The sequence below is a fragment of the Crinia signifera genome, chromosome 5, assembly GCF_055691185.1.
Source record: "Crinia signifera chromosome 5, ASM5569118v1, whole genome shotgun sequence".
NCBI classification, from domain to species: domain Eukaryota; kingdom Metazoa; phylum Chordata; class Amphibia; order Anura; family Myobatrachidae; genus Crinia; species Crinia signifera.
In genome coordinates, this window is record NC_139221.1 from 294769561 (window position 1) to 294795270 (window position 25710).

Genomic DNA, 25710 nt, shown 5'->3' on the forward strand with positions numbered 1-25710 from the left:
AGTGTCCAATCACTCTGTGTGTACAGAGCTTTAGTCCTTATATTTCTCTATTGTGGTAATATGGGTTTTAGTACTGCGCTCTACCTTGATTGGTGTGTATTGGTGCAGCAATTTCTGTGTCCTGACATTTCTGTCAATATGCATTATACATTTTTGCCTGTTTTGTCTTTGTAAACTGCACCCTATAGATACTCAATAGTGCAGATTGGTAGTTTAACCTTATCACACAAACGTAAATCCCACCAGACAGGTATTGTCTGACCCCCAGTGGGACACCAACATAGAGTGCGCATTTCTACTCCCTATCCATTTCTCTATTGTGTTAGAAAGAACAATTTAAATTGCACTATCGTCATAGGCGTGCGCAGCCCATTTTATTAGAGGGTGCACAATCTGAGGGGCGTGTCTATTGCCACCTACTGGACGTATATATCACTGCACACTTATCTATGCATATATATATATATATATATATATATATATATATATATCATCTACAGCAACAGTGAGTGTTATGTGTATATATATATATATATATATATATATATATATATATATATATAGTTTGTGGAGGGGCACCAACATTCTTGCCTCTGGGAGACCCCCCTGGCCCTCTCTCCCCTAACATACTGCCTGCAGCAGACACTCAGTTACTGCTGTGGCAGCTCCTGCCCACCGGCCAACAGTGACAGACATATTTACTTATTATTTCTAATTTTTTTTCTTGCCTATTCACGACATTACCTCCTAGGAGGAGGAACACCTGGCGCCCACTCAGTTGATTGCAGCTGCAGCCCGCAGACAGACTAGTGACTGAGGACTCAAGATCAGGAAGTCACAGCAGTCAGTGAGGTCAGGTCACTCTGAGCCGAGCGGGCGGGCGGGCGTGCGGCATAATGTCACCGCGTCACTCCGTGTGCTGCGCAGTGCGCAGGGAGGTCACGATAGAGGTGGGAGCTGAAAGGGCAGCAATGGATCCAGCGCTGCAGCACCCTGCACCTGGCCGTGTGATGGCTTTTCTCTGCTGCGGGCTGTAGGTGAATTTAGCAGCGTGCGAGCACGAGGGATTGCCGGGTCATTAGGAGGTGCCTGTGCACCCCCGGCACCCCCCGTGCGCACGCCTATGCCTATCGTCAATATCAAATCTGATTCCTTCAATTGGGAACTCTTAAGCTTAAATGTTTCTCCCTATTCCTGTACAATTATCAAAACTATATTTATTTATTATCAGTTTCTTATATAGCGCACACATATTCGCTTTACAGAGAATATTTGAACATTCACATCAGTCCCTGCCCCAGTGGAGCTTACAATCTATATTCCCTACCACATGTATCAGCACACACAGACATTCTAGGGTTAATTTTTTTGGGAGCCAATTAGCCTACCAGTATATTTTTGGATTGTGGGAGGAAACCGGAGTACCCGGAGGAAACCCACGCAAGTACCAGGAGAATATACAAACTCCGCACAGTTAGAGCCATGGTGGGAATCGAACCCATGACCTCAGCACTGTGAGGCAGTAACCATTACACCATCCGTACTGCCCCGATGGATATAACTATAAGATTACTATTATCCCTGCCAGTTTTTGTATCTTGTTATCACTTGTTATGCTTCCCTCAATCTCCGCGGTGTGGTAATAACTCTGTAATGTATACCAATAAAAGTTTAGCTATCCTAGATAAGAAGGTCGAGTGTCCACCTCCACAATCGAAACCTGCTTTTGTCTCTTTCTGCTGTATGTAGCCAGAAGCCATGACCAAGGCATCCAGCCAAAGAGTAAGTGAAATGAAATACCAGCCAGCTAGGATAAAAAAAGGATAGAACTTAATACTAACACATTAGACTGTCCACAAAATAAATAACGGTAGAGCCAAGGTCATGTTTATACGGTCATCGTTATAGTTAATGCGTCCCCTTTGGTCATTCAGAGTAACTATAATGAAACAATAAGCAATCGCATAAACAATTCATGTACAAATACAAAAATGTTGTAAAAAGTCAATAAAAAAGGATGGGATATAAATTAAATTGGTGCTTATAAAAATTTTGCTACATCTAAAAACTACAGTAAGCAATTAACTATGTTATAGAGAAACCAGCTGTGACATAATTAGTTTTGGTGATATATAGAGGATACAATTTAAGTCTGTGAATAAACAACCACTCGAATGGAAGACATATAATAGAGTAAAAAAATATATATATATATATAAACCTTGACATAATTGCTACAAATTCTATCATTCAAGGCGTTAAATACCCAATTATTTTATGATATGTAGCAGAATGACTTCATTTACTTTATTTGTTGTGAGCGTGACTTGAGTTTGGAAAACAATTTTCCCGATTGTCTAAAAGTTGCCTCCGGAAATGTTTCGAAATGCAATCATAGCCGTTATCTCTAGAAAGGCAGAAAGCGGTTTATTGCCATTGCTTAATAACCCCATTATATTGTCTAATACATTTCCCTGCATTGACACAGTCCCCTGCAAGTCTAGGAAATAAAAAGTCAACAAATTATTATACAATGATTTGATATTAGCAGATTCATTTTGTTTAAAATTGAAAATACAAAATCCATTTTTGACAGAACAGATGTTTGCGGGTGATGCTGAGTGACTACACATTGGGGTACATTTACTAAAAGTTTAAAAGATAAAGGTTGGGATGTTTCCCATAGCAACCAAACAGATGTGGTCTATAATTTTGTTGAATGAAATGTCGAAATTATAGATAGAATCTTATGGATTGCTATGGGGTGCCGAGTCGCTCCAGGGGCAAGAGGGGGAGAGTTGCACTACTCACCTTGATCCAGGGGGGACCTGCTCCCCAAGTACCGCCCTCCAGTGGCCGGCACCCCAGGCAAATGCCTAAAGCTGCCTAGTGGTGGCGCCGGCCCTGCCTATCAGTCCACTCTACTTTACTCACAGTGGGCCTTATTTTGGTTCATTCTTTCTGACAAAATCCTTCTTAGATGGACAAAACCATGTGCACTGCAGGGGGGGCAGATGTAACATGTGCAGAGAGAATTAGATTTGGGTGAGTAATTTTGTTTCTGTGCAGGGAAAATACTGACTGCTTTATTTTTACACTGCAATATAGATCTCACTTTGAAGTAAAACCCCACCCAAATCTAATTCTCTCTGCATATGTTACATCTGCCCCACCTGCAGTGCACATGGTTTTGCCCATCTAAGAAGGATTTTGTCAGAAAGAATGAACCAAAATAAGGCCCAGTGATTGTTTGGTGTTTATAGCAAATACTGCAGTATATATTGCAAAGTAACATCATTGTATAAGTAATCATATAAAAGTGCTGCGATCTATTCTGTGACACAGCGGCGAGGCCGCATTTTCCCTGCATGCACTATTTTAGCAGAAGCAGCTGCGTGTCCTTACATTACCATTCTATACATTTCTCTCAGTTTTTATCAGTTCAAAATGCCAAACTCCGTACAAGAGCTGCTAATGACCCCATTTGGAATCATTATGCTAAAAACAGCAACTGTAACACTTGTTCGGTGAAAATGGCAAAACAGCAATTTCTCTGCAATAGACATTTTAATGAAGTTGAATGTTAGGTATTTGTTTCCTATACAGCAGTGCGGAGTACGACACAGGCTGAACAGATAGAGGGTAATTCACACCTGATAGCAGGGACGATTATCGATACTCTGCATACAGCCTGTAGTACGCATACGTGAGGCCATCCTGCAATGTAAACCGGCTACTTTTTTTTGATCACTGGCTGTTGTCAAGGTCATTGAAAGGATTGGTAACCGGACGTTTAGTGCCAGTGCTAATAAAATCGCTAAGCGTGCCAGAAAATATGCCGGGAGTGTCTGGGAAAATGCACCCAAGCGTTGTAAGAGAGGTATTGTGATGTCAGCAACAGGCCGGATGTGCTTGTGTTCATTGCAGCCGCTGAGTAAGTCTCTGGCTACTCTGAGCTGGCGATGACTGGTGCCCAGTGGAAAAATCATTCGATGATGAGCGGCTTAACAAAGGTTTTGGACATTTGCAAATAGTTGTGCAGCCATACACATACATTCGCACACTGAACACATTCATTCACAAGGGAGGATTTCACTCTAGTTGAACGGCGTCTACCTGTACACTGGGCGTTCATACTTGCAACTGTACTGAGTATTACACAGGCTGAATAGATAGATCAGCGCTGTGTATGACACAGACTGAATGCAAAGAGCAGTGCTGAATATGACACAATCTGAATGGATGGATGCATACAACATACAGTATCTCCCAACTGCACCGATTGCAGCAGGACATTCCCAATAGTTGGACACTGTCCCAATGTCCCACTCATGTGTCCCAGTTTGCCACAGGCTTTTGGAAGGTTGGTGGAGCCTGTGAACACTGCTGTGTTCCTCTGCTCTGCAAAGCAGCCATTGATCACTGAATAGATGCCCTTCCTGGGCGGTGTGAGACTACCCTAAAAACCGTGAGCCTCCCACAGCTTCTGAAAGGGTAGACAAGTATGCAGTACATTAATCACGGCTGGCACACTATAAATTGTATCAGTAACATAACACCTTTGGACACACATTCAGTCCCATGTGACTAATTATGCAAAGACCAATTGTGAATTCATAGAGTCTCTGGGCCAGATGCATACCTCCCAACTTCTCAGTAGAAGAAATAGGGACACTGAAAAGGGGGCGGGCGTATGCAAATGAGGGTGCGGCTTATGCTAATTAGCCGCGACCTCATTTTCATACGAGAATAGACGCTGTGCGCATGCGCACAGCGTCTATTCTACTAGATTGGGGGGTCTCCCAACTGCCACCCCCCGCAGCGGGACAATGCCTGCCGCGGGTGGGACAGCGGGACGGGACCCGAAAATCGGAACTGTCCCTCTAAAATCGTGACAGTTGGGAGGTATGCAGATGTATCAGGTAAACAGCCAGCCAGTCAGCTCTTACCTGTCATTTTTCAAACCCAGCCTGTAACATGGTAGTAAGGGGCTGATTGGCTGGCTGTTTATCACTCTTTATTTTATCATTATTTGAAGCTTGATACGTCTGGCTTTCAGTCAGGATTAAAAGGCAATAGAAGCGCTTATCTTTATGTAAATTGTATGACTGAGGTTTCTCTTATGCAGCAACTATCCTCCTGACCTGATTTATTACACAAATACCTTTTCCTGCATTCATTAAGGGCATTATTCTAGTTCACTCTTAGAGGCAAATTCCTTCTCAGATGGACAAAACCATGTGCACTGCAGGTGGGGCAGATGTAACAGGTGCAGATAGAATTAGATTTGGGTGAGTTATTTTGTTTCTGTGCAGGGAAAATACTGACTGCTTTATTTTTACACTGCAATATAGATCTCACTTTGAAGAAAAACCCCACCCAAACCTAATTCTCTCTGCACAGGTAACATCTGCCCCCCTGCAGTGCACATGGTTTTGTCCATTTCAGAAGGAATTTGCCTCTAAGAGTGAACTAGAATAAGGCCCTAAGCCCGTACAAACCACCTGACTTTTGCTGAACTACTGTAGGAAATCAACTAATAAACTAAAATGAAAACATGTTCAGTTCTCCATAAATCTGAATCCACCGAATTCTGATGGTTATTCTGGTTGACTTGCAAGGATGCGAATTCACAGCCTTGCGAGTCCACCAAACCTGCCTTGCAAATGGTTGGCTGCCGCCACCCATTCACAAGGGTGACTCACTCACAGGGGTTTGCGAATGGATGTTATACACTGTAACATCCAATCGCAGGACAGGGCAAACCTCCCACATCATTCGATGGTTGCCGACCATCGAAAGATGTGGAAGGTGCACGCATAGAAAAGTGACTTTCAAGTCACTTACATACAGCACCCTGGGAAGGAAATGGGCGGGCAGCACTAATCGCACTAATTACCGGGTCAAATCGGCTTGTACCCGGTAATAAGTTGCAATGTGAAAGGGGTATTAATCTATAAGGTATTTAAAAAAATTAAAAATAACGTGTTATTTCAATGATTATATTACACTGTTTCTGTAAATTAATAAAAAAAAGTCTACCCTCTAAATGGAGATTTTTTTTTTAAACGCGGAAATTGCAAACCATATACGTGCAACTGATGGCAGTGTTGTGCTTGTATGAAATAAGAGGTGTTTGCTGTTACAGTATTTTACAAGCTACAATATTCCAATCTTGTACAAGGCACTATGATGGAATACATACCAAACAAGCTTAAAGGAATGTATTCATACTTTAATAGTAACAATATAATATCGCTATGTGATTCAGGAAGGAGACTGCTCGGGAAAGAGAAAAACGAATATCTATTCCTAAATTCTGCACCATTAAGTTTATTGGTAGTTAAATGCGCACTATTGCCTAAAAGTATTCAGCATTTGGAAGGAAACTGCTATTTGTAATTAATTCACTGAAAATGTACATACCGCCACATGATCCAATGGAGGCAGCCATTTTGTGGCATAAATAAATATTAATCAGTATGTGCCATATCCATTTACTGGTCAGTTCATGGTGCACATTGCCTATGCACTCCCCTCAAAATGGCAGCCTCCACTTTTATGGAGAAACCACTAGCTAAATACCCAGACATACCTAGGAAAAACCTCTCGCTAGCTTAAACTCTCGTAGGCCATGAAGATGAATTAGGAAGGGGAAGATAGACGGGGAAATAATGGCGACAGTGGGCAAATATAAATATTAGACTTGGTTCTATTAGGAAACACACATTAAAGGTGACTCGCATCCGTTAGGAAAAATACAAAGCCAAACTCTCTTCAATACTTGTGCAATACACAAGAGCCGTTACCCTACTCCCTTTTGCTTCTGCAGTCAATTGCTTCTTTTCGTAAAGATATAACAATATGAAGGCAGTATAGCCAACGGAAATACACAAGCAGCCTGCTTATTTTCCACACAAATCCAGAAATTGTGTGATGGATCCGTGAAGCCAAATCACTGACCGGTTTTCAGCCTACAGCAAATATGGTCCCTGGGCCAGATTCTCTAAGCTTCAAAAGTGATCAAATGGAGAGTGATAAACAGCCAGCCAATCAGCTCCTGCCTGCCATGTCACAGACTGTGTTTGAAAAATGTCAGACAGGAGCTGATTGGCTGGCTGTTGATCACTCTCCATTTTATCACTTTTGAAGCTTAGAGAATCTGGCCCCCTGACTCAACACCTGAGTCAAACACATTCAACGGTAAACAGTACACAGCTTATAAGACCTAAAATCAAAGCTCTTCAGAGTAAGCAAAAGTAAAAAAAAAAAAAATATATACAGGTCGAGTATCCCATATCCGAATATCCGTTATCCGAATTATTCCGAAATACGGACATTCCAGAAAGTGAAAAAATTTTTTTTTTTTGCTAAAAACTCACTGGGGACATTTGTAACAGCATCACTGGGGACATGATATGTAACTGGCACTATATATGTGCAAGACAATGATTGCTTGGCATTCAAATTCAGTGCTGAGATAGTACTCAAATTTTGTTTCACGTTTTGAAACCTTGTTTTTTGAACAATTAAAATATATTTGTGTGTATTTTATGTGGTAATAAAATATATTTGTGTGTATATTATGTGTTTATACAGCATAAATGCAAGATACTTCAAAATACATCATTGAAATATAAAAATATTCCGAAATACGGAATAATCCGTTATCCAAAATTCTCCTGGTCCCGAGCATTTTGGATAAGGGATACTCAACCTGTATATATATATATATATATATATATATATATATATATATATATATATTCCACTGAAATCACTGAATCCTAGAAGTTTCCCAAGTTCAAATCTTCTGACAGAAGAAAAACTACCACCAGGGTGTACATGTAATAGGGCCTGAGTTTGCCACAGGTGCAGGATGTTGGACAATAATAGGCATATTTTTTAAGTGCCAGTCATTTACATGGCTATTATCACCGGACATCCTTCACCATCGGAGGGAAAATTAAATTATATATTACCCCCACCCCCCAGCTAAAAAGGATGTGGCACCTCTGCCAAGCACTCAGTAATATCTAACAGAACTTGACAATCGAATGGATGTTTTATTAGTCACAATTGATAAATTAATCAGGACTGGTCGGAAAGGGACTGCCATTTCTACTCCATGTGAGAACATTAAAACTTGGGAGCATAGCCATAACAGAGTCTTTAGAATGAATCACACACTCTCCCTTACATGACTGACGCTGTGGATCATTTAAATCTATACAACATACTGTAAAGTGACTTATGAGGACTTTCCAATGAATGAAACTTCTCACTCTGAGGCAGTATACAGTGCATCCGGAAAGTATTCACAGCGCTTCTCTTCTTCCACATTTTAGGTGGCCATACACATGCAGATTTATCTTCAGATCTGTCTGGTTGGAACAAAAACATGGTTAGGGATGAGAGCAAATGACAGTTGACCATTTGCTTGAAAATGATGGAAAACTGACAAACTGTCACTCATCCATAACCATGTTTTGTTCCAACCAGCCAGATATGAAGATAAATCTTACTAGTGTATGGAAACCTTTTGTTATGTTACAGCTCACAATTCTATACACAATACCCCATTACGACAACATGAAAAAAGTGTTTGGGAGATTTTTGTAAATGTATTAAAACTACAAAATGAAGAAATTACATGTACATACTGCAAGTATTCACAGCCTTTTTGATGGAGCTCAAAAATGAGCTCACGTGCATTCTGTTTCTACTGATCATCCTTGATATGTTCCTACAGCTTAACTGGTGTCCACCCCTTTACATCAGCACACACATTGGCATGTCCCAATATTACTTACCACCCCCTCCTTCCCCACAATGCCAACCTAGCTGTCTTCTGCATGTTGGCCATTTTACTGTATATACCTCTCCAGCGAGCTGATGTTTTACTAAATAAAAAGAAAATCAGGGTGTGAGCAATGCAAAAAACTGCTGATACCTTACATACAAAAAGTTCTATAATGGTTCCAGTTGATAGATCTACAGCAGGCATGTCCAAACAATGGCCCTCCATCTGTTGTGAAACTACAAGTCCCAGCATGCCTTGGACAGTTTTTCTATTAGAGTATGCTAAAACTATGGCGAGGTATGCTGGGATGTGTAGTTTCACAACAGCTGCAGGGCCACAGTTTGGACATGCCTGATCTACAGTGTCTAGATATACAGCCAATAGGTCTACCCCAAAAGGTCGAATGTCAACATGAAAAATGTCAACATGCAATAGTTTGACAGGGTTAAAAGGTCAACATGAAAAAGGAAGACACATGAAAAGGTCGACATAAGTTGATGATTCTTTTCTTTTTTTAAACCAGCTTGTTCTTACTTCAATATCCATGTCGGCATAGGGGGAGAATATAATAGTGTGCTGAGCACAGCAAGGCACTAAGCCCAAAGACGAGAGGGTATGCACTATTTGGAGGTCCATGTTGACAGTTGTTAACGTTGACATAAAAAAGTGACACCCTTATGTCAACCTTTTCACGTTTCTACTTTTTTCATGTTGATATTTTCACTATGTCGACCTTTTCACTCAGTCTACATATTGCATGTCGACTTTTTATGGTAGACCTATTGACTATCTACAGATGGAATGCCTCTCTACTTGGCAATAGAATGGCCAACGGCCAGCCCCGCCAGCCACCGCTACCCTTCAGACGGAGCTCTCCCTGCCGCTCCCCTTTAGCTGCCTGCACCCCTCCCCTAATCCTGGGGGGGCAATGTGGCGATTCCCGTCAATGAATGAGAGGTGCTCCATCTGTATATAGACACTGTCTATCTAATAATCCACACTCGTTCTATAAATAGATCACTAATAAAATCATCCATTGCACAGTAGCAGGTAGGGCCACAATGGTGCAGGCACCACTGCTCCTCTTGATACTTGTATATACTGAAACATAATAAATAAATGCAGCTCCCTATAAGTAATCAGTCGGACATTATGGGGGAGATTCTCTAAGCTAAAAATGCGGTAAAAACTCCGTTTTCAGGGTTTTTACCGCATTTTGGGTTACCGCGGCGGGGGGGCATTGCCAGAAAACCCCATAGAAGCCTATGGGCTTCTACCGCAACCCTCCGCCGCCCGCACAGTCCCACCGCCGCCCCGCACATACCCCCGCCACCCTGCTTCGCGCTCCCCCCTCCTCTCACCTGTGTTCGGGCAGCACAAAGCTGTGCTGCCTGGACTTGTGACCTCCTCCTGCCTGCACTGATCCTCTTCCAGGTGCAGGGTGGAGGAGAGCCCGGCGCAGCAGCGCCGGGTAAGGGAGGGAGGGGAGAGCCGCCGGGTCCCCATGGGACCCGCTGACTCTATCGCAAAGGACAGCTCTTAACGCAAGAGCTGTCCTTTGCCATAATTATCGCATATGTTAGTGCATATGCAATAATTATGAATCCAAAGTGTGGCGATAAGGTGCGGAGCTGGGATGCGGATGTTAGAGCATCCCCCCCTATATCTGTGCTCTGTGTTGCTCTGTATGTTCAGGTGCTGTGATTGGTTACATGCTGCCTTAGCCCTCCCGCTGCAAACATGTTTACACAAGAACACAGGCGTTCACTGAATTGTAATACTTTGTGCTGTTATTCTCATATTTTGATTGGCTATTATTATACAGTGGGCTGTTAAAGCCCCACCCAGTTGATTTCCTGCAGTCCGGCTGACCCAGGTCTAAAATAATGAATTGAACAAATACTCTGACCTTAGTCAAATTCTCCTCAACCCTGAAAACTCAAAAGATTTAATGCCAACAACAGTTTTAATAATATAGTAGAAACCAGTGAGCCTGCTGGCAAAAAAACAAAATCAACTAAATAATAGATGTGAAGAGAAGCTTTGCCACAAATTCTAGTTACAAAGCATTAGCTGGTACTGTACAAATAGACAATGAATGTGTTAGCAGATCAAAACCACCTCTTACTGTACATGATTATTCGTGTCCGTATAATCCAGGACAAACTTTATTTTTACACATAACAGGGGTGGGTTCCTATTGGAGCACGTATATACCTTCATACCTTCAGGTCAAAAATCTGATCATTAACCCCTTCAGCATTAATCCCAAGAATTTTCCAGGCTATGCTTCAGTGCCCAGACAGGCAAGCCCGTAAAATTCTCGGTATTGTCATTGTTTAGCTCCAGGCAGCGCTCCCTCTCCTCCGCAGCACCTCCTCTTCACCCCGCTCCCCCCCCAGCTGTTGTATTACAGCCTGCGGTGCCGACTACTGACACGCCGGGTTGCCTAGGGGCAGGGCTGGGCAGCGGCTGACAAAGTGTTCAGCGGCGCTGCCCGGACCTGACACACAGCGTGGTGTTTTTTTATAGGTAACTCTCCACCTAAAAAACTCACCCAGTGGGATACCGCTACCATAAAAAAAACACATTAATAAATGGCCAAGAAAAACAATCACTTTGTAAACAAGTCATTCATATTTTCTATCTTCATAAAAGGTTAAATCATGTCTACCCTACAATTGTTGGGATGCCTTATCCAAATGTCTCCTATAGGTGGCAGCACATCATTTTACTACTACTGTCCGCCATCTGGCCTGTAGGTAGCTAATTGGAGACAGTCTGCTGTTACTGTATCTCAGTATCTTGTGTGTCTGGCTAATTAATCTTATTTCTGGCCCAGTATTATTACTATAAACATGTATTTTTATTGTGCCAGTGCTCTCCACAATGCTTTGTAATTGGGAACAATGTCAAACATAGTAATAAAACAAGACTGGGCATTGAAAAACAAAGAGGAAAGAAAGTTCTAGTGCAAGCTTAAAATCTATAGGGAAATTGGATTTTAATACATGTTACCAAGGGCCAGATGTTGTAGTTTTTTCTAGTCACATTGCATTTGGAAAGAGGGCTTAGTGGCTCTGTATGAAGCAGTCATTATCATTTGAGGTTTATGGTGCACTAATACCGCTTTCACACCCTAAAGCTGACTCCAACCGGGGTCCCACACTTTCACACTGAACCTGGGTTACCCATTATACAGAGGGTGACCTGGGTTTAACCCTTCTTATAACCTGGGTTACACTGCCGGGGTTGGTCGACCCGGGTTTTTATGTTTGGTGCTTTTACATCGTACCTAGACCTGACAATAGCCTAGGCCAGTGGTTCCCAACGGTGTGCCGTGGCACCCCAGGGTACTTTCAGGGGTGCCTTGGATTGGTGTCCCAACACCAATTAAAATTATTTATGGTCAATGTAACAGGCAAAACCAGTGCTAGTAGCTGCCAATCATACAATATGTACACAAATAGAAGCAAATCCTGCGCCTCCCCACATAACTGAACCTAAAGATGGCACAAAAATAAATTTTACTTAATTGAATCTGTTTCTGTTGCAGAGTTGTGGAAGGTTCGGTCTTAATCACATTTTCACAGACTGGAGAAATCATGTGATGGTTCGGGAATTGAGTATGGATGTGTGGGTGGATATTAAATAATGATCCATTTGCAATTCACTCGCAGATGTGCATGGGACAATTTCTCTTTCTGTCTGAGCGGAGGAAATGTACTCGCAGTCAACAACTTTGCAGATCTGCGATCAAGTCTGAATACGGCCCTAAATCTCAACCAACCAGCCCCGTTCTAGCCACATTACTCCCATACTCCTTCACTGGCTGCCCATAAAATGGCGAATCATTTTCAAGATCAACTTATTGAGTTTTAAAGCCCTACATGACCAAGGCCAATTGTAACCGAAGCAGCTTCTGATTCTATACTGTCCCAGCCGAGTACTGCAATCTGTAGATGAAGGACTTTTAGCAGTACCTAGGATCTCCCATAATTCATCTGGGGTCGAGCTTTTAGCCATGCGGCTCAGACTCTATAGAAATTACTTCACCGCACAGTTTGAGAGATTCCCACTCTAGAATCCTTCAAAAACAGACTCAAGGCTTTCCTGTTAACCAAAACATTTCTTTAATTCCTTTAAGTATAGTTTATGAAAAACTTTTCTGTACTGTATTACATTAATTCTATCTTTTAAGCGCCTATTGGAGAAAGAGCTCTAGATAAATAAAAGTATTATTAATAATTATTGTTATTATTAATAGTAATAATCTGTCCCTTGCAGAGGGGCACATGGCAGCACCACCATAAACCCATTTCACACTTTTTTTATTGTACAGGATGTGGCATTGGGACTGGGCCATGCTTCCTACTCTGCACAGACCCGGCACCCCTCTCTATGGCTCTAGTCAGAGTCCACTGCTCCAAGTGATCTCACCTGCAGAGATTGAGACAATAATGCTGGCCACACATCAGACCAACTTTCCTCCAACCAACCAACTAGTCAGTGGCGTAACTATAAATTTTGCTCCCCCCTGCCAAAAAGTTTGTGGCGCCCCATGTGAAGTGATGACGTCAGAGAAGCTGTAGCAGGAGAGAGGAAGAGAGACCAGCAGACACTGCTGCTTCCCTTGGCTCCGACGCATCCCAGGCCCCCTAGCATGCCCATCCGCCTGCCCATCCTGTACACAGTAGCCAATAGCTGGCTCTGTTTGCTCCCCCAAGCGGCTGCTGGGGCTGCCTTACAGTAGTTACGCCACTGCAACTAGTTGGATGGTTAGAGGAAAGTTGGTCTGATGTGTGGCCAGCATAAGTTAGATTTTTTTTTTTTTTTTACTGTAGTGCTGATTCCTGAGCTGTTTTGAGGGCTCATTTCCCTGAAGTAAAGTCACATTTGCTTTTGATTTCTGCAGCTGCAAAGCAGTATTAAATATATAGAAGTTTGTTGATTATTTTTTGTTCACTGTACAGTTCTTGATCTCCTCTGATATATTATTTTCCATTCCGCTGCCCTTAAAAAGGTTTCTGATTTCTAGATGTAAATCTCTGCATCTTTGCTGTGTACACGCAGCATACCTCAATAGGTCCAGGTTTATATGTGACATTGTTGAGAACCAGCCAAATGACTGGGACAAATTTCTACAATGGAAATACACAGGAAATGACAACTTAATAAGCACATACACAACGTCTTCTGGAAAAGCCTATGAGCCAAATGTAATAGGGTGCGAGTTTTTAGGCGAGTTTTTAGGCATATAAATAAATCTCGCCAATAAGTCGCACATGTGAAACGTGCGACTTTAATGCAAAATCACAAATGTAATAGGGTGCGAATCTTTAGCACAAGGTGGAAAAAGGTTACGAGTTCCAGCAATTTTTTAAGCAACGAGAATGTGCAATTTGTTTCTGCAAGGTGCTTTTTTTTTTGCACAATGTTAAAATAAAATAGAGTGAGTTCCCCGTTGCCCAGAGTAACTGGTGCCGGGCTCTTTGAGTCGCTGCTGGTTCCAGAACGACAGGAAAAATAATTAGATAGGGTGGTCTATGCAAATGAGGGCATGTCATATGCAAATAAGGCCACCGTCAGGCCTTGCCCTCTGCATAACTGAATAGACGCTGCCCAGCGTCTATTCCTTCAGGCTGGGGGGACTCCCAACTGCGCCCCCCCCCCCCCCCCCCACCACCACCGCAGGATATTGCCGGCCCCAGGCAGAGGACGGGACCGTCCCAAAAAAACGGCACCGTCCCACGAAAAATGGGACCGTTGGGAGGTATGCTGCAGGTGGGGCTGATGTGTAACATGTGTAGAGAGAGTTAGATTTGGGTGGGGTTTGTACATCAAACTGATATATATAGTGCAGTGTAAAAATAAAGCAGCCAGTATTTACCCTGCACAGAAACAATAAAACACCCAAATCTGATGCACTGTGCACATGTTACATCAGCCCCACCTGCAGTGCACATGGTTTTGTCCATTAGAGAGTGATTGTGCCTTTGCGAGTGAACCAAAATAACCCCCATAGTCCAAATCTACAGCTATATTAAAATGGTTATGGAAAATACGCTCTTTAGGAGGTAATGCACATTTAACACCATACTCAAATATTTAAGTAAAATCTCTGGGAAGCTTTAACTTCCCACAGTTTTAAGAACACTTTTGCAATTTAAAAAAGCAGTCATTCCCCATCGTATTCTCCTGTATGAATAATACACATTGGAAGTTATACAAGGATACATTAAAATGTACAGAACATGATCATTTTCAGAACTGTTCTGTAATGTGCACTTTATTTTAATTTGGTGGCACCATATAGCAGAGATAATCAACTCAATGTCACAACTCTTCATGGAATCACAAATGTGGAATAAAGTATCTAAGATGTTCATGCTCCATTCCGCTTTGAGGCATAGTTGCAAACCTATTAAATATCAGGCTCTAAAACCAATACAGGTCGGGTCTCCCTTATCCGTGTATTCCAATAACCGAAATATTCCGAAAACCGTGGTTTTTCAGACTATATAGGTTTTTTTTTCCCCACCCCTTTTTTTCATACTTACTTTGTCCCCCGATGTCCACGGCGGCCTACGGGATCCTCTTCAGTGTCATCACTGGTCCCAGGGGTGCATTGTGCGAATGTGCATCGTGCAATGCACCTCTCTGGGACCGGAGATGCCGCTGAAGAGGATCCTGAAGGCCGCCGTGGATGTCGGGGGACCATGGGGGCACCACCAGAGGACCTGGTAAGTATGGAAAAAAATACTCAACCTGCAATTCTAATTATTGAGGAAATAAGAATTTATGGATTTATGGATTATTAATCGGGTGCCCTATGATGCGCCGACAGTGGGGATCCCGACAGTCAGTATCCCGACAGACCCCCATAGAGGGAGAATAGAACCTGTGGCAAGCATAGCGAGCCACCGGGCCTGCAGTGTGGTGAGTGCAGCGAGCCCGCAAGGGGCTTCCTTTGGCTCGTCCCCCTGTTGAAACACCGGCAGTCAGGATCCCAACGTTGGGATACTGACTGTCAGGATCCCTACTGTCGGAGCCCCATACCACACCCTATTGATTAACACATGGACACGGGTCTCTGAAAGAAGCCCATCCCAGGTGTAAGATCACTTCCCATCTCCCATCTCATTTGGAAGCCAGGTACACTATTGCGCGTGTGATGACAAATGTCGGTGAGGAAGCCTAAAGATCGCTTTCCCGGTAAATGATGTGGCAAGTAGTCCACAGACTATAACAGCTTCCACCTTCTAAAAAAAGTGTTCTCTACCGGGGCCAAGCACCAGGAAAGCTCTGTGTCCTTCAGCTTGGTTCATGTGACAAAAGAACATCACCCAGGTAGCAAAAGTAAAAAGCAAAACAGCTCCACAGTTTCCTGTATCCCAAATGATCTTCTGCATGTCCAATTCATTCAACCACCATGACAAGTGGTGCAGAGCTTCCAACTTTTATGAGCTTGGTTGTTCAGTTACGCTGTTTTCATAGAAATTGAAAACCTAATTAGATCATATTTTAGACCGCTTGCTGTAATGTTCTAGTAAAACCTTTAGAAATCAGGTCACAACTGTATACTGACAATTAGGAGGCCAGTGATACGGAATTGTCACAGTAGGTTAGTAATAAAGAGAGTGAAAGAGCCCATGTGGGTCTAGAACTCATTCTGCGGGGTTACATTAAGCTGGTATGCTGGTAGTTAGCAAGGCGTCCATTTATATCCTGGGAGATTAGAATTCTGTTAGTTGGAGCTTATACAGATAAGAAGTGATAGTTCTCATTTCTCTGTCTGTGATTGTAACTGAAGCTTGTGTTTTAAGAAAAAGTATGTTCCTATCCACAGAAATGAGTAAGAAGAAGAAAAGTGTTGTCCTTTTTGTAAGCCATGGAGCTGAAGGCTTGGAACCTGTGGGATACTAACTCTTTGCAATCTTCTCCCCAATGTCTTTTGTTCTGTGGTCAGTAGGCTGGACCTGGTATCCAGTATTATAGGTGAGTCCTAATATGTGGGTTATCCAGGTAACTTTAGCAGATGCAGATGGCATTCATTTCCGTGAAATGCAGATTGCCATGAAAAATACTTCTGGTACGTCCTGGGGATTCCTGCATTTCACTCACTGATGCCCACTTCCCAAATGAAGTGGAGACAGCTTAATGAAGATATACAGATAGAGCCATCCTCATCTAGCCCTTTAATAGCCCTTTAATATCCCGGTTGTGCAGGCACCGGGCAGCATTTAGAGGACCCGCAAAGCTGTGAATTTCTCAGCTTTGCAGGTCAACCAAAACCAGGCCCAAAGAGTATTGGCTTATCCTGTGCGTACAGTATACAAGATACCTGATTTATATTTTCCAAACATGTAACTGACCTCTTTGTGTATTCGTACAGTGTGTCTGTTTTCCAGTGTTTCTATCTTCTGGGGAATTTGGAGGTTATATTATTCCTGTTGTGTCTTCTCACATGCTATAAATATAACATGAAATTCTATGAAAAAAAACCATTTAGGGCCTTATTTAGACTTGACCACTAAAGTGAAAATTCGCAGAGGACTGCAGGGATATATCCGCCGCTCAGACAGAAAGAGAAACCACCCCTTGCCAAATTGCGAGAGCATTGCCTATGGATTGCTATCTACTCGCAGATCTATACACAATTCCCAAACTATCGAACAGTTTTCGCCATGTGTGCAACTGTGAATAGGTCTAAGGCCTCCACTAATCTGCGGCTGGCTTGAAGTGACCATCGCTGATGTCACCTCAAAAAAACCATGGCACACCCGCCTTTTCACAACCACTCTCAGTAAACAGCAGGTTTCCACCCACAAATGTCCGCTTTCTGTCAATCAATCTGCATAAATCGGGGAGTTACTTGCTACAGTGTTCATGGTGGATGTACTAGATTTCTGGATCACTGCCATCTTAACATATGGGCTCAATGGGCAGCTGCCCAAGGGCCCCCAATTCTTGGGGCCTTCAAGCTGGGGCAGATTGGGTTGTGGGCATCTGCCTCCTGAGCTTGCTGAGAGGCTGTAGAGAATCACAAACAAACAGGTAGCATTCATTTCCTGCTTCCCAGCCTGCAGCCAGACAGTGAATGGCTGTCAGCATGCTGATTGGTGGATGGCTTAAGCTATCCACCAATCAGAGTCCAGCATACTTTTCCTGCTTCCCAGCCTGCAGCCAGACAGTGAATGGCTGTCAGCATGCTGATTGGTGGATGGCTGAAGCTATCCACCAATCACAGTCCAGCATTATTTTCCTGCTTCCCAGCCTGCAGCCAGACAGGTAATGGCTGTCAGCATGCTGATTGGTGGATGGCTGAAGCTATCCACCAATCAGAGTCCAGCATTCTTTTCCTGCTTCCCAGCCTGCAGCCAGACAGTGAATGGCTGTCAGCATGCTGATTGGTGGATGGCTGAAGCTATCCACCAATCAGAATCCAGCATTCTTTTCCTGCTTCCCAGCCTGCAGCCAGACAGTGAATGGCTGTCAGCATGCTGATTGGTCGATGGCCTCTGCTCATTTTTTTTATAGAAGGACGCAGCCTTGCCATCCTAGATTTGCCAATGCCCCCTCAGTATCCGGCCTGTGACCATTCCACAAAAGAAAAGACAAACTGCCAAAATGTTGATCAAAATATTTAAAACTAAATATACAGTATTACGAATATATTATATTTTCTCCCAAAAAAGTTGCTTTACAACAAGGAAATCCCATTCAGAAGACATACTGAAAGGAAATGTCATCTTATTTTTCATATATATTTGCTAATCATTTTCAACAATCTATTGGTTTTATGGCTCAAAAACATTACTGATATCCACCAGCTTTTTCTGCAACACTATTAAATAACTATTGGACTGGATTGAACTATGTATTGTACTTTGAGACTCTCTACAGACTTTGAGACTCAGCGGTGTCTGGGGGACTTGCAAGGCTGCAAAGTTCAGAGCCTTGTGAGTCAACCAGAATAAGGTCCTACAGTATATTTGTATATATTCATCTGAACATACCTACACGGAAGATTACATATACATCCCCACGGAAGAAGATTATATATATATATATATATATATATACATAGAATGGGTGAAGGTGCGGCACTCCGGAGCAATACTCAAATAAAGTCAGACGACAAAGGACTGATTTGACAACGTTTCAGTTGTATTTAACCAACTTTTTTCAAGTCATACATGTATGACCTGAAAAAATTGGTTAAATACAACTGAAACGTTGTCAAATCAGTCCTTTGTCGTCTGACTTTATTTGAGTATTGCTCCGGAGTGCCGCACCTTCACCCATTCTATTTCGCTACTTCTTGAGGGCACCGGACCCAGTTACTTACTGGTCATTGGGAGTGCCGGACCTTGGACAGTTATATATATACATATACATACATATATATATATATATATATATATATATATATATACACTTCATAAGAAAATCATTGATTCAAACACTTGGACGTCTACTGTATATGATATTGTGAGCGCTTTCTGTACTCTCCAGCCATTTGTTTGTGTTACCTATTGAATAACTGTTTAGCAGAAAACATTAACATTGTTTCAATGAAAAATGTAAGTGTTACATGTCCCTTCCAGATCCCATTGCAATGAATAGGAAAAAGCGTGTAAGCCTAGCCTATGATATTTCTCTTTATGGATTCAGGGCATGCCAAGAAAAATCTCCATCTCTCAGATAAATGGATATTACAAAACCTCCTTATGGGATATATGTAGCAGCAACCAAGATGCAAGCAATGGCAGGATTCTGGTGAGTCTGGCCATATTTATAAAGGGCTGATTAATTAAAAGGGAACTCCAAGCTGATTATAAAATCATTTTAAAACTGTGGCCAAACTTTGCCAGGATCTCACAAGCTTTTCAATAAAGACCATGGGCCAGATGTATCAAGCTTCAAAAAGCGATAAAGTGGAGAGCGATAAACCACCAGCCAATCAGCTCCTACCTGTCATTTTTAAACCCAGCCTGTAACATGGAAGGTAGGAGCTGATTGGCTGGTTGTTTCTTACTCTCCAATGTATCACTTTTTGAAGATTGATACATCTGGCCCTACAGGATATGCTCTTTACGTAGCAAAACATGTGGATTTCATTGTTGAACGTGGTACAATTTCCAATGACGTTAGTCTAATTAATTTACCTCAATGTCGGTGCCATTGTCATTCACATTGTCCAGAAATAAATCTGACAGGCGGGTACCATCGGAGAAATCGTGGGCAAAGCTGGGCCGGTTTGTATCCAGAGAATGCCTCCTCCATCGATGCCGGGTTGTCTGTAAGTGCACCGAAGCTGCCTCTTCCAGGCTAGACACAATGGGGTTGATTGAATATGACACATCTGTAAGGCACAGAAGCGTGAAATTAAGATAGAATAATACAATTAATGTGGTTAATCAGCAGTAAATGTCTTTGCAGGCTCCTGTTTACACAAAAGTAAGATATCAGGAATGATGAAATGCTATGAATATATATTGAAACACAAATAGGTTAATTGCAATCACTGTGTACTATGAACGTCGTATATGTATAAGTCTTTATATAAAACAGGTTTGAACAAAATAGACTGAGGGACGAGAGGAGGATGGAGTGCAGCCATCAACTCAAGCCCAGGATTCCGGGAATCCTAGGATAAAAAAAAAAAAAAAAACAATCCAGTATTGATCTCCCTGGTTGAGAGAGATAAAGTACCAACCATGTCTGTATGCATTGTTCCAGTCTGTATGCAGGGGAACACCTTCATTCAGCCAAAACTCTGCTTTAACACACACACCATATCACCACTCCTTTGCTACACAGAGCACCCGGTAGCGGGACACAGACGTAACGCAATTTAGGACACAACTCTAAATGGGCACTATCCTGTCTATTCTGGGACAACTGTTGACTTATGCTATAGCAAGTTAACACACAGTATACAGCATACACAACTCTAGGTCTTATTCAGATCTGTACCAGATTTTTCTCAGTTAGAGAATATTGGCGCTCCGCATATGTATTGAGGTTACACTGCGCAAATGCTGCAGTGGTCATGTGACCATGGTGGGAGAGAGAGGATCCATTCATAAAGTGACTGACAGACAGGAAACCTTTGGGGGAGATAACCAGGGAGCGAAAAACATAGGCACGTTGTGAACATTTGCAGGGTGTGGCTCCGGTGTCTGTGTGACTCTCAGTTCAAATCCCAATGGCAGTGATTGTGTTCAAATAGAGGCTTCATGAGTGTGGTGCGGACAACACCCTAGTATCCCCCTTCCAAGGGCTGCCACCAAATTGCCAGCTTCTCAACAGTGACCGGGAGCCAGGTCTTGAACTGTCACATTATCGTGCAGCACCCGGCTTCTGTCCCTAAGGAGGAGCCTGCAGTGAAGGACAGACTCTGGGGCAGAAATGCTGGCCACGCCCCATAGTAATCAAAGATCACCTGTGAAGCCATGACCCATCCGATGTAGCCACGCTCCCTTTTCAGTCGCAAGCAAGTTAGTATGTGGCACTGGGGTCCGTGGGGTGACATGGACCCCAGTGCGACAGACACAGCTGTGAATTCATTTGTTTACATCTCTGAATCAGAAACTCTGTGTGCATACAGCTCAAAAGTATCCATAGAATGCTTGGGCCAGTGGTGGAACTTGTGGTGGTGGGCCCCAGTACAAAAATATAATTGGGGCTCCCTCCTCCACAGCAACAACTAAATTTCAAATATGCAAGACAGCGGTGTGTCATGGGGAAAGGCAGAGGGTGACAGGTGGAGGCAGATGTGTTGAAAAAAAAAATTGGGTAACAGGGGCATCAGTGGGTATCTTAGTCCTTAGAGGCCTGTGGGCACTGCACCAATGATAGTTCCGCCTCTGCTTGGGGCCCTATAGTTAAATATAGGCACTAGTTGGACACGGACACGAGGGGCCCGGACACCAGCCTGCTCTTGTGGCCCCTGCTTAGAAACATATTTTTGCAAAATACATGCTGAGAGAAAACCACACAGGCCATACTCAGAATACTGCTCCGATATATGAAATGGAAATGACTCTCTGTATCTCGGGTAAGCAGTACATGTAGCTTATAATTGAAAGTGTCGGCTTAGACATTCAAAGCATATTATGAGCTTGTCAAGCCTCACTCGTACAAGAGAACATTAAATTAGGTTGAGGTTCTGTACTGAATGGAAGAGAAGAATAAATATACTTTAGTAAGTATCTTCCCTGTCTGCTCTGATAATAACAGAATTAAATGCGGTTACACAGATTAATATCAACATAAACATTTACCAAGCAATATTTGGAGCAGTATTTGGAATTGCAATGCCTACATGTATAATGTATTACTGGCATGGATATCATACTTACCATGAGTCCAGGTGCTTTGTACCCAGCTGTGACAAGCACAGTTTAATACAAATAATAACCTGGAATAATAATATTGTGACCTGTCTGGTCTAAAACGGTTCCATGGAGAGTGACTATAAAATGTTTTACTTCACACATAAAACACCATAGACCAGTGGTTCCCATACTGTGGGCCGTAGCACCCTAGGGTGCATTGGAGCAATTGCAAGGGTGCCCTGGGATGGTGGTCCAAGACCAATCCAATTTATTTATGGTCAATGTAATAAGCAAGACCAGTGCTTATGGTTTTCAATCATAAACTATGTGGATAAACAGAAACGGCTCCTGTAGCCACACCTCCATGATTAGGCCTTGCCCCCTGCATCACCTGGACCAGTTAGGCTCTCTATAGCCCTGTTTGTCGCAAAAGAGTTGGTCCAAAATTTCAGATTAAGAATTTTGATAAAGTACATACAGTATGGGTGATTCAGGTTGGCTTGTTACTTTCTGAATTCGGTCCGAGGACTGATGTTGCGGATCTGCATATGGGCAAAAATACGTATTTTCAGACCCGATGTGTGAACGCCTTCGGCGAGTATCACACTCAGCGGGTGTTCACACGGGTATAGGATGGAAGGGGAAGGAGAGCAGCCTGGGGCAGGGGAACGCCCAGCGTGTTATGGTCGTCCCCCTGAATACACTGGGCGTTCCCCTGGGATGCCTGCCCCCTGACTTATCCGCGAGTGGGAGAAAAATAATTTGATGGTCGCGATCATCAATTTTTTTTTTCACCCGCGCCTGCATGTGAGTGTATGTGTGTGCTCACACAAGACTAAGAAGTAAGACAATCAGTGGCAAGATGAATTGTGTAGTTTTGTGGCAAAGTCTGTGGTAGACCAAACGGGGCAGTTTAGCACAATTTGAAGTTAATTGTACATAGATACAGCTGTATATATGTTCCATGGTGTGTTTAGAAATCATATCATATTTTCATTGATTGTGTAGGATCATGGACAGAGTTGACTTAAAGACCTTGAAAATATAGTTTAGACGAGATCAACAGGAGCCTTTGCCAGAAAATAATTTCCCCTTTTCTTTATAACTGTATCAATGCTGCTCAATGAGATAGAAACAAAGGTTGTAGGGATTATTGTTTTCCATGTTGTAGCACAATATACATAAAGTAATGGTTCCATCAGTAAGTTACATTGGCACAGCCAATCTGGCAGTCACCTTAAGAACTTCACCCCCCACAATACATTGTGACAGGTGATAGCTAACAGGGTGAACAGAGGCGTAACTAATATTGGGGCAGCCATTTTGTCGTGTCATTTTTCATTACTGCAGGAGACGGAGCCCGGAGGCTATCTGCGGTGCCAGACTGAATGCGGTGGCGGCGGAATGCGGAGGGGTAAGGGGGGGTCTGACCAGAGTGCCCGGGCACCGGAGGCGCCCCGCTGGCGCTTGCTCCCCCAAGCAGCCGCGGTGGCTGCCTTACGGTAGCTACGCCTCTGAGGGTGAAGGATGTCTGCCCGACAGTTGGGATTCCAACATTCAATACTCAGGGCCGTTTCTAGAGGCGGACAAGCCGTGCAGCAGCCCGGGGCGCCGCACGGCTTGTCCACCTCTGTTAACAGCTAGGGCGCCCGGCAGCTCCCCCCAACGCTGCTGCCGCCGACGCCTCAATTCCTCCCCCTCTCCCCGGCCGCCTCGACATCAGGCGCTCACTCACTGAGTGATTTCCCAGGGGAGGGGAGGGGAGGGGAGCGGAGCGCATCTTCCGTCTCTCCTTCCCCTCGCTCACTGGGGCCTGGCTGTCAGCCAATCAGAGAGCGCTCGCGGGCCGGCAGCCAATCAGGAGCCAGCCCGCGAGGCATGAATGGCTGGCGGCTCAGGGACAAGGGGAAGGAGAGACGCGCAATGCGCTCCCCTCCCATGGAAATGAAAAGAAGAAGAAGCAGCATCAGCAGCAGCAGCACCTCAACCGACACCAACACCAGGCAGCAGCTGGGGACTGGAGGGGGAGACCCAGGGCCATAGTAAGTTGTGGCACTTTGGGGGCATATCTGTGGCACTGTGGGTTCATATGTATGGCACTGTAGGGGCATATCTGTGGCACTGTAGGGGCATATGTATGGCACTGTAGGGGCATATCATTGGCACTGTGGGGGCATATCTGGCACTGTAGGGGCATATGTGTGGCACTGTGGGGGCATATTTGGCATTGTGGGGGTATATCTGAAGCACTGTGGGGGCATATCTGTGGCACTATGGGGGCATATCTGGCACTGTAGGGGCATATGTGTGGCACTGTGAAGGCATATCTGTGGCACTGTGGGGGCGTATTTGGCATTGTGGGGGCATATATGTGTCACTGTGGGGGCACATATGTGTCACTGTGGGGGCACATATGTGTCACTGTGGGGGCACATATGTGTCACTGTGGGGGCATATATGTGGCACTGTATGGGGCATATGGCAGTGGCAGGGGACTGGAGGGGGAGACCCAGGGCCAGAGACAGTGAGTTGTGCTGCTTGTGGCACTGTGGGGGCATATGTGTGGCACTGTGGAGGCATATGTGTGGCACTGTGGGGGCATATATGTATGGCACTGTGGGGGCATATCTGGCACTGTGGGGGCATATTAGTAAATGGCATCAGTTGTACGGCAGCAGCGCCTGGGGCATAATGTGTAATAGGCATTACGGTGTGGGGAGTATTGTGTAATTGCCATCACAGTGTGGTGTGTAATGGGCATCACAGTGTGGGATCTAATGGGCATTATGGTGTGCGACATAATGTGTAATTGTCATCACGGTGTGCGACATAATGTGTAATTGTCATCACAGTGTGCGGCGTAATGTGTAATTGTCATCACAGTGTGCGGCGTAATGTGTAATTGGCATCACTGATAAATAGTGTATAATGATTTAAGTAGCCTGTCATTGTTTGGCCTTGATCTGTGAGGTGTACTAGGTCACTGTGTGGGCCTTTATATTTTTATGTCACTGTGTGGCCTTCAGCCCGCCAACTTAAGTGCGGGAGGACAATGACAATTCCTGCGGTAACCAATGTTGGGACATGCAGGTTGCAAAAGTGAGATGTAAGGTAATTGTTTTCCTGCTAGACCACGCCCTTATATTAAGCCACACCCCTTTAAAAAATAAACCACTCCCCCTATTTCGCCGCGCGCGCCTTCGTCGCGCGCAATTTCTTCCGTATAGTTTTTTATTTGGGGGGGGGGGGGGGGCGCATTTTTATTTCTTTGCACTGGGAGCTAAATGGTCTAGAAACGGCCCTGTCAATACTCCAACAACGGAATCCCGACTGTTTAAATGCCTGACAGTCAGGATCCCGATTGACGGGGGCTATTCTCCCTTGTGGGGGACCACGACCCTCATAGGGGAGAATAGAACCTGTGGCGAGTGAAGTGAGCCACTGAGCCCGCAGCGTGGTGAGCACAGCGATCCCGCAAGTGGCTTCTTTGTGCTCCCTGTTGGAGCTCCGGCAGTCGGGATTCCGATGTCAGCATACTGAACGTCAGTCATACCACACCCA

At 43.8% G+C, this 25710-nt stretch overlaps 1 protein-coding gene and 1 long non-coding RNA gene across 4 annotated transcripts in view; one reads left to right on the plus strand and one right to left on the minus strand.

The window, feature by feature from the left end:
• The window catches only part of PLXDC2 (plexin domain containing 2), a 456016-nt gene that overhangs the window by 244205 nt on the left and 186101 nt on the right, over positions 1–25710 (minus strand). Inside the window, exon 2 of the mRNA XM_083189312.1 lies at positions 19975–20171. Coding sequence (XP_083045438.1) covers positions 19975–20171 — 197 coding nt within the window. The remainder of the gene's footprint in view (positions 1–19974; positions 20172–25710) is intronic.
• Positions 1–25710, plus strand: part of LOC146081215 (uncharacterized) — a 55240-nt gene that overhangs the window by 2987 nt on the left and 26543 nt on the right. For 2 of the 3 annotated variants that reach the window (XR_014475090.1, XR_014475088.1), the window contains exon 2: positions 19481–19585. This is a non-coding gene — a long non-coding RNA (uncharacterized LOC146081215). Of the gene's footprint in view, positions 1–16724; positions 16802–19480; positions 19586–25710 lie in introns of those variants that run through there. The other variant, XR_014475089.1, reaches the window with a different exon arrangement.